Source organism: Hibiscus syriacus, unplaced genomic scaffold (assembly GCF_006381635.1).
Source record: "Hibiscus syriacus cultivar Baekdansim isolate YM2019G1 unplaced genomic scaffold, ASM638163v2 tig00111085_pilon, whole genome shotgun sequence".
In the NCBI taxonomy this organism is placed as follows: Eukaryota; Viridiplantae; Streptophyta; class Magnoliopsida; order Malvales; family Malvaceae; genus Hibiscus; species Hibiscus syriacus.
The window spans coordinates 182,857-193,508 of record NW_024062976.1 but is presented as its reverse complement, the minus strand read 5'-3'; the positions used below and the strand labels follow the sequence as shown (position 1 = coordinate 193,508).

At 33.7% G+C, this 10,652-nt stretch overlaps 1 protein-coding gene across 1 annotated transcript; it reads left to right on the top strand.

Moving 5' to 3' along the window:
• Positions 1-7,164: 7,164 nt before the first annotated feature.
• On the top strand, positions 7,165-10,402 carry LOC120152117 (rhamnogalacturonan I rhamnosyltransferase 1-like). Its single transcript, XM_039164403.1, has 3 exons — positions 7,165-7,749; positions 8,113-8,180; positions 10,250-10,402. The coding sequence occupies exons 1-3, from the start codon at positions 7,455-7,457 to the stop codon at positions 10,400-10,402; spliced, it is 516 nt and encodes a 171-aa protein (XP_039020334.1). The 5' UTR covers positions 7,165-7,454.
• The last annotated feature ends 250 nt before the right edge of the window (positions 10,403-10,652 follow it).

Sequence of the window (10,652 nt, the reverse complement as noted above, 5' to 3'; positions counted from 1 at the left end):
AAAAGAATATTTCACAAACGAGTTCATTGCTATAAATTTTAATATTTAAGATTTAAAATCATTTGAATATCATTTAAAGTAGAATAGATTTATATATATTTTAAAATAATTAATTAAAATCAAAATACAAGATATTGGTCATTTAAATCTTGGGTTTTAGGTAGATAATGGGGGACCATCGGCATTGATCAAAATCTCTCTTGGTTGAACCGTCGAGTATAATTGATCAACTATATTCAAGATGACAGCTGGGACTCCGAATATCACAAGATAAAATTCCATGGGTCGCACAATAATCTGCACCCAAAAAAGGACCATTTAAACATTGAATTATATTCAGGGATTGAGCTCACCTATTATAAATATTAAGCACCCGGGGTCACGATTCGTGCATAATTTTTATGCTCGAAAAGGAATACAGGTTACTCCTTTCTTTACCTTCTTTGTATGCACTTGTATTAATAAATATTCGTTGTAATGTATTTTATCTAAAAGAATACATGTAAATTGTCATTAAAGAGAACTGCAAGCTAATGAACTTACCATTGTTCTCATTTAAGGAAACCTTTTTCTTTATATCGTTAATCAATATTATATGATTAGGTAGGTAATTAAACGTACAATCTACCGACAATATGTAATATCTTTAAATTTTGTATACGGATGGCAGTGAATCAAATATTCCATTATCTTTAATAATTTCAGCTATCAATTATTTGTTGGTATAGAATCTATTGTATTTTGAAAATGATAAATGACAGTATTAATATCTAAGCTTCAGATTCAATAAATATTAACTTTTGTAATCAAAATATTATTTGATAAAGTAAAAAATATATAATTATAACTCAATAAGGTACAATATGTGTCACAATCTGGACGTTACAAACATGACTACTTTAGGTGCTCGCGACGTTACAACCATTAGTTTTTTTCGTTAATTAACATGTCTCACAATCTGGTAATTTTGAAATTTATTTTTTTTAAATTAAAAATTATTATATTTTAAAAAAACTAATTTCTTTTAAATTATAAAAAAAAGCCTCAAAATCCCTAAAATCCTAAAATCCTAGCACTAACCCGCCGCCGCCTCCCTTTTCGGCCATGACCATCGCTGTCGACGTAATCTCTGCCATCATCATAGTTATATGTTGTCATATTTGTCGCTGATTAGTCGTCGGAATCACGTGGGATTGCGATTTTCATCCTAAAGTTTGCAGGGTATAAAAAGTCAATTCGTCGTCGATCGACGATTGATCAGTCACGATTTCATAGGGGTTTTGGTCGTCAGGGCGAGGTGAGGTCGGGTCACTAGTAAGAAAAATGCTTTATACATTGAATATTCTAATTTAGAATTATTTTCCCCCAAATTTGGATGGTTTTTCACAAGGACATGCATAAATTTTTTTAAATCTCCAGAAATAAATATTTGTATTTATTCAAAATCCACCACAAATAATAAGTATAATATTAAAATATAAATATTATTTATGTATATTGTACCTGGGACCGAGAAGACTATACATATCTTGTGTTATTGTCTCTGTTTCTGGTGGATTTTATCTCATTACTTTAGAGGAGTTTGGGCCGCCAACCCTTCTTTTTCTACTAAATTAAAACTTTGAATAATGATTTATGATTATTCTATTGTATTACTCATTAATAAAATAATTTTAAAAAAAACACTGAAAATGATAAATCTTTAGTTGAGTCACTATTGATGTTTATTTTTTAATCATTGATGTTAACAAAAAATATATTAAAAACTATATTTTTTAATGAAGGAAAAAGGAATCTTTTAGTGAACAAATAAAATGTAGCTATTGTATTTTTTCTATTTGATTTTTTTCTTTTATTTTTCAATCTAATTAGATTAAAATTTTAAATCAACATCTGTGTGCACTAACCTCTTTAACCCCTCTTTGATGTTCATCTTGTTTTAAAATTTTAGAAGTTTGTCCCCTAATATAAAACTTTATGTATGTCCCTTAAACTATGACTTCAACGACATATTCTTTTCATATATAAAGTATAAGTCTAAGTTTCTTTTTATTATCTATTTATGATCGAGTCAAAATTATTTGGGAAGATTATTACTTTTACACCGAGTTTAGTACACATCTTAAAACTCCTCAACTCAGATGGTGAGTTCCAACCTATGTTTTTTTTTTGGATAAGTAAGTTTTATTATTTAAGAAAGCAGAAACCTGCTACACAAAACAATCCAATGAAAGGAACAAAATAAGGGGAACCTATACAACAAAAATCAAACTATACCCCATTAATTACAAAGAAATAAATTAGTGTTATCTAATCTATTGATAGTTCTATTGCTTAGATAAAGACCTATAGTCTGCTTAATAGATTGAACTATATCATCCTCTGATATGCTAATGCCTCTGAAAGTCCTATGATTCCTTTCTTCCCAAATGGTGTAAATGAATGCACACCACAATAGTTTAAGAATGACAGTAATTAAAGATTTTCCCTTCCATTTCGCTGTCGCCCAAACCATAAGACTGGACCAAAAGAATGGATGTTTTTTGATGCCTGATAGCAGAAGAATGGATTTCCAGATTAAAGAAGAAACTTTGCATTCAGCAAAAAGATGGTTTCTAGTTTCACTACCTTCAGAGCAAAAGATGCACCGATCATTAGTGATTAAGTCGAACCTGAGCAGCCTTTCTTTGGTGGGGAGACGATCCATAATAACCATCCACGAGATGAGGTTGTGCTTTGGAATGTGGAGGGAAAACCAGGTGATTTTCTGCCAATGAACTCTACTTCCTTTCATACGAACCTGCTCCAAATATTTTTAGAACTAGTAACTCCTGAAATTAGAAGAGGATAAGCTACACTTCGAAGCTTCAAAATTTTCCTGAGACTCCAGCTGCAAGAAGAACATTCTTCCATGAACCAAAAGTTAGAATGCTTTATAATATAACATTGAATCCATGCGACCCATCCCCGACAAGGATTTTTTTGATAAGGTGGATCAAGCACACTCTATTCCAGGTTTTAATGTCTTTAAGGCCTAAACCTCCTTCAGACTTTGGAGTGTAGATCGTGTCCCAACTAACCCGAGCACCAGTAGCTGGAATATCCGATCCTTTCCAAAAATATTTAGAACACACTTGCTCAATTTTGTTGATAATGGATTGAGGTAGAACAAGTTGTCTACACCAGTAATTAGCAACGCTGAAAAGGAGATTGGATAACACATTCATGACCAAAACAAACAACAGAGGAGATAAAGGGTCTCCCTGTCTAAGACCCTTAGCTCCTTTGAAATAACCAACCAAACTTCCATTAAATGCAATGGAGTAGGAGGCATTAGCGTAGCAGGCAGAAGTCCATTCAATGAGTATACTTGGCATCTCTAAGGCATTGAGGATGATAGGAATGAAGGCCCAGTGAATAGAATCGAAATCTTTTTGAAGGTCAATTTTAAGAGCACACTGAGGATAAATATTCTTTCTCCCATAGCCTTTCACAATTTCTTGAGCTAGGAGAATGTTATCAACAATACTCCTCTTTTTGACAAAAGCAGTTTGATTAGGAGTAATAAGCATAGGCATTAAATGGGAAATCCTCTTCACAATGATTTTAGTAATGGTCTTGTATATAACAGAACAACAGGAAATAGGGCGGAAATCCGAGACTTTGCAAGGGTTTGAGATTTTAGGAAAAAGAGCTATAGTTGTAGCATTGAAACCAGGGAAGATGTATGATTCTTGAAAGAAATAATTAATGGCTTCAATCACATCTTCTTTAATAATAGTCCAAGATTTCTTAAAGAATAGAGGAGTATAACCGTCAGGACCGGGAGCTTTATCATTGCCCTGATCGAAAAGAGCTTCTTTAATTTCCTCAGTGGAGACATCCTTAGTGAGCCCCTCGAAATGGTCAGGGGAAGGAAGAGGATGGAGCAGACCTTTAAGAAGAGGAACAAAATAAACTTTAACTTCTGGGTCAGAGGAACCCAATAGTTTAGTGAAGAAATTGATAGCTTCAGAGGACATTTCAACAAAAGATTCCAACCTTCTGCCTTGGTCATCCACTGAGACTCTTATAGTATCACGTTTGTTCTTAGTAGCTATGACAGAATAAAAGAATTTGGAACACTTGTCCCCCTCTTTTAACCAATGAGATTTAGCTTTTTATTGAAGAAACATTGACTCGGCTTCCTCAAGAGAATTAAGCTCCCATTGCAGATCGAGTTCTTTTTCTATAGGCTCTATACCTTTAAGAGAAATAATATGTTGTTTCTCAATCTCTTCCCTTTTAATTTTTACTCAAGCAGAGATGTCACTAAAGAAATCCTTGTTAAAATTTCTCAGGCAGACTTTAAGCCTTTTAAGCTTGAGGAAAAGCCTCTTCATAAGATTTCCAAAACAAGGTTGGTGCCAATAATGCCTAACAGTGTCTAAAAATCTTTGGTTAAGGGTCCAACAATTGAAGAATTTGAAAGGCTTAGGTTTGTTCATTTGGATTTCTTTGTTGAGGGAGACTATAGCCATACAATGGTCAGAAGGTCCTGGGGCATGGAATTCCACAAATGAGTTTGAAAAAGATTCAAACCACTAGGAGTTAATGAGCACTCTGTCGAGTTTTTTAGCAAGAAATTTTTCTCTTTGTTTGTTGCTCCAAGAGAAAGTAGGGCCAAAATACGGATGATCTTGAAGTTGAAGATCTTGGGAAAGTTCTTGGAGGTCGATCATGTCAGAGGAAGTAAAAGGACCAGAAGCTCAAAGTTAGAAGTTTCATTAGGGTGCATAGTGACATTATAGTCACCTCCCAAGATCCAAGGGAAGTAAGGAAATCTGGAATCAATAAGTCTAAGGTCCTGCCAAAGGCTACGTCTAGTAATGTCATCATTGTGGCCATAGATCCCAATAAGCAGAAAATGAACGTTCTTGAAGAAGCATTTAACGGTGATACTTTGGTCAGAAATGTGACAAACAGATAAGTCAAGGCCCTTCCTCCAAAGTAACCAAATTCTACCATTAGCAACATAATCATAGTTGCCTAAGAAATTCCAACTATCAAATCTGGAAGCAAGAATAACAACAGAATTGTCCATTTTAACACGAGTTTCCAATAAGCACAGAATATCAATGTTATTGAGAGAGGCTCTCCTAAGGACCTTACATTGTTTAAGAGGATTGTTTAATCCTCTTACGTTCTGAAATGAAATAATCATGTAGATTGAGGAGATGAGACAAAATCCCCCCTTTTACTTCCTACTGGAGCACTTTTAGCTTTCTCAAGGTGTGATTTCTTTTTAGCTTTTATATCTTTGATCAGTTCTGCAACCCCTGAAGTTGCAGCTCTTGGTTTTTTCCCCTGAATCTCAAGCTCGGGTTGAGCCTCTTCAAAAGATTTTAAGATCTCAAATCTATTCGAAGAACCTGCTAAAGAATTTTTGGTTTTAGACTTAGGAGGTCTACCCCGACCCCTTTTAAAAGGGGATGATGACTTTTGTTCACAAATTGCTATCTCTGAAGGATTAAGATCAGCAGATTCTAGTTCAGGTTCTGGAAGAGGGCAATTTGGAGATAAGATATAAGCACTCTCGGAAAGGTTAGCTTTATCAGGATGAGAGGGTTCAGAACCATGAGGAGTTTCAGTTCCAGTTCCAGTTCCAGTTCCAGTTCCAGAGTCCTTAAGAGAGGAAACCTGAGCACTATCATTTTCGGAACCCTGAGGAGATACATTTCCAATTCCAGTTCCAGAATCCTTAGGAGATGATACCTGAGAACTATCATTTGTAGTGTTCTTTGAGGTATCAATACATGTGTTAACTGGGGCCTGCGACGTGGAGGCTAAGGGATCCTTTTTCCTCCAAACTTGACCAGTAAGAGAGGGAGAAGGGTTAACCTTACAACTTTTAGTGTTATGGCCAAAAGTGTTGCAAGATTTACAGATTGGTGGAAGCCAAGGGATTTCGACAGAAACAGTAGAATGCAGTCCATTGTTAAGCACAACATCAATCGATTTAGGAATAACTTCAGAAACACATATTTCAACACAGACCTTAGCATATTCCAATATAGTCTTAGAAGCAATGATAGAGTCCATAGACAGAGGATAGCCTATTGCACTAGCAATGTAACTCAATCCTTCATTAGAAAACAGTTCTAAAGGAACGTTGAACAAGTGAACCCAAATCGGGATTCTGTATAAATCAAAGTGAATTTTTTGCATATTAGGTTCCCATTTTCTCAAGGTTAAAGGTTTATTATAAAAGTGACAATGCCCGTTCTCCATAACCCAATCACGAGCAGTATCAGATTCAAAGGAAAACAAGTAGAGGTTGGGACCAGCGTAACTGACCTGGATATTGGAACCTTTCAGGGGATTCTTCCATAAGCCATCAATAATCCTTTGAATCGAAGAGAAATTTGGAGCGGATCCCAGAAATTGCCCCACAAGAGAGTACTTCCACTCAGAAATTCCGCCCTCGAATACTTCAGGCAGTGGGTGAACTAACGAGATTACATTTCTCTCGTTAGGGGGAAAGTACTGAAGCTGGTGATTTGAAGAACATTGAAACAGTTTACGCCAATCCATTCAACAAACAAACAGAAAGGGAGGACAGAAGATAAGGGAGAGATGACTGAAGGGAAAACGAAAACGACGCCGGAAAACAGTGAAATCATCATATCCCATTAGTCCAGCTAATGTGCGCCGAGAGAGTTTCACAACCGTGCGCCATTTTTAAGTCAAATATAATATTAATCTACCTATGCTTTATTGTTTTAATTCTAAAGTTTGAAATTAGTCAAACTCGTCAATTCAATCAAAAGATTTTGACTTTAATTTTAAAAGTTTATAAGAATATAATGTAATAACAAAATTTCTATAAAAAAAATAAAATAGACTGATTGTTTAGTAATTGTAAAAGGAAAAAAACTAAAAACAATAAGAAAAAGTATAAAACAAAACAGAGCAATCAGATAAAGCATATTAGTTTCTAAATAAAATAAAATTAGGAAAATAAAAGTAATGAAAATCTTACAATACATTGTTGTTTAATATTTGTAGCTAATTGTTTTCCTTTTTTAGCTAATTGTTTCTTTTGGAGGTTTAGTTGAAACCGAATCATATGAATTCTGGGTCTTGCTTGTTTAAGTTATGTGGAGAGTTTACAAGGTTTTAGCTAAACAAAGTGTAGTGTTTAAATTTTGGGTTATTTTTCCTTTCTTAAGTTTTGCTTTTGATAAGCTAGGTGGAGCTGTTGTTTCTAGGTGAAATAATAGTGTAGGTGTTCCAAAGAATCTTAGTCTTATTTTGTAATGTAGTTACAAGGGATGTTTAGTGGTTCAAGGAGGGTTTTTTTTTTTTGCATTTTATTTGATTAAAGGCCTGAAATTTTGGATCAAGTGGGGGAGAACTTTGAACTCAAGTATTGTTGTTGAGTTTGAGATTGAGGTGAAAAGGGGTAATTTACAATGTGTAGAGTAGAAGAAACAACTGGAAAGTGTGATTACAAGAAACAGTGGGAAATAAAGATAAAGATTTTTGGGAGAGTGCATAAGTTGAAGAATTCAATGGTTTCAAGGCCTAGAATGAAGTTATGGATGTTAAGGGCATTAACTTCAATTTTGTTATGGACTTGCTTTGCTCAGTTGATGACATTGGGAGAAATGTTTGGTCTAAGATTGTTGAAAGGTTGGCCTTTTTGTTTCACTCAACCTGGTTCTGAATTGTCTTCTATTCCACCAAAACTCATTCTTCCTCCAAAAAGTAAGTTCTCAAAGGTTTCTTTGTTTCAATGTTCATTTCTATGTAAATGCAGAAATCCCATTTCCCCATCTGATATCATTTATTTTGTAAGTTCTTGAGTATGCCATCATTGATTTCAACAATTTTCATATTGGTATATATTTGGTGTTTCTCTGTAAGATTTTCTTTTCTTGTGCACAGGCAATTCTCGTCAAAAGTTGCCTTTTGAGTCCTTAAAAAGGACTTTTCTTTTTTTAATCTCCCCCCCCCCCCTTTCATATGTTGATTTACCTGTGAATCTTTTGCTTTTATGTGGCTTTATCTTTTTCCCAATCAACTTGTCTATGATTACTGTTCTTATCTGATGACTGTTTTTTTTTGCAGGGTTATATAAGAACAATGGTTATCTTATGGTTTCCTGCAATGGAGGACTTAATCAAATGCGAGCTGCAGTAAGTTGATACTCCTTTTTTTAATCTCGGCATCAATTCAGATGCTAACCATTTCATGTCGTTATCGGGTTCAATTTGCAGATTTGCGACATGGTTGTCATTGCCAGATACCTAAATGTCACGCTTATTGTCCCAGAACTAGATAAAACTTATTGTCATAACCATTTTTCAAAAAAACAATTAAATATTATTTTAAAAAACGATTATGACTTTAATTTGGAAAAATTGGTGATTTGGAATTAATTTGAATTAAATCGAAAGGGAGTCGCCATCGGCCTTTGGGTTAGATAGGTCGAATACCTAAAAACGTATTTTAAAAACAACTTTAAGAAAAAATCGTTTTTAAGATAAAAACTGGTCTGTGTTTACCAAAGATTTATTTAAACAGGTTCGGGAGTCTATTACGTGTAGGGAAGGACTAACACCCCACAACGCCCAAAAATTGGTACTGTGTCGCTTACATATCGTCGTGATGGTGGAAACTATAAATCGCATCGATAATTAAAATGTGATCCATTTATTGAAATTTAATTAATTTACTTCGAATAAATTATTTACAGAAAATTCTTTAACTCGAAAAGAAATATCAAAATTAGTAATCCTCCATCGGAAAAACTAACTCGACTATTTCTTGTCAATAAAAAAATATTCTCTCATTGATAAATATGCGAATCGAATATAAATAAAATTAACATTTGCATTCGAATAAAAGGAAATAAAGAGTAAATTAAAAACACACACATAGCATCATTAAAATAAATTAATTAGTAAAAGAAAATGGATTTATTTTAAGTTCGTATTTGTTCGAATGTCGTATTGGATTGTACCACTTCGATCAAGTAGTACTTTCCACGCCCGTTCTACAAATTCGCGTTCTTGAAAAATTAGTCATATGTAATCACATTGAATAAAATGGAATAAACATTAATAATATATTTTCATACATGAATATACAAAGGGAAAAATTAAATTAAATTAATAAGTATATAAATGTATATGATACAACATGCGTATGAAATAAAATAAAATAAATTAATATATTTGAAACATGATATATGTACATAAATATTATAGAATAGGTTAAAATATATACATGAAAATATGACATACAAATAACATAAAATAAATAAACTTTATAGACAAGTAACTAAAATGCATAAATCGAAATATACAAGCAGAATTAAAAATAAATAAAAAAACATGATCAATCAGTGGCTAAAATGAAAAAGAATAAAATCAGTAGTTGAATTCATAATAAGCAAAATAGTATACATAGTGACCAAATTGAAACACAATAAAACATAATGTCAATATCAGAATAAACAAATAACATGAACCTCCTGGTGACTATAATGAACAACATGGTAAAGATAGGTATCTAAATCGTGATTAACCATAAATCTAGTGACCAAAATGAAAGTATCATAAATTAGTGGTCAAATTAAAATAAAATAAAAATAAAAGCAATATGCCAACAACTAGGGACTAAAAAGAAAGTTAACAAAACTACCTTACGAAATCAAAAATCATCAAAGACATCAATAACCAAATAGGGACTAGGATGAGCTCATTCACAAATTAGGGCTCAAAACAAATTATTTACCCTAAACATATTAGTGAACAAATAGTGATTAAAACGAAATGTGAGCAAATATTATATCAAAAATGAAACAAATAGAAACATAATATGATGACCAAAATGAATAATACACAAGATTAACAGCTAAAATCTAAATATTTAAACATACAAAATACTAATATAAATAGGACTAAAATATAAAAAGGAAAATATAAATGCCCAAAATAAAATATTATGAGATTTCATTAATGGCTACAACGAGATGTTACAAACCAGGAGGGACCTAAACTATGATTTACCCCCCAAACCTTGAAGAAACATGCGTAAGTTTACAAAGCCACAGGGATTAAAAGTGTAGTTATTCCAATAAATCAAAAACACAGATGGGGTTGGGGAGGCAAAACGACTGCGTTTTGACTTGGGTATTCATACCAAATCCAAGGCTTATTTTTCATCAGCCTTCTCATTTGTTTCATGTCTCCAAAACCAGAGGACTCTCTCAAGTTCCCTCATCGGGGACGAAAGGGATAATCCTGGACGGCAACAACCACGGTGGAGACCCGGCGGCGCTCGGCCGAAGAGAGGGAAAAACACTCAAAAGCTTCCTCTCTTCCTCCCCACTTCAAAACTCGAACCCTTTTAGCCTAAAAATAATCCTAAACCGCTAAATCTAATATGTTACCTTCGAAAGAAACCGAGCATATGGCGGCCCTCGGGATTCCACGGCTTTGAACCACGGTGAGACACCTCTCTCTATTTTCTTTTTTTGTTTTGTGGTTTCGAATCCTCTCTGTCTCCGTTCTCTAAAAAAAATCCCCCCCTCAAATCCCCATTGCCTTCTGTTTTTATCTTTGCATGCGTTTGGTGTCTGATAGATCTAATAGGAAATGATT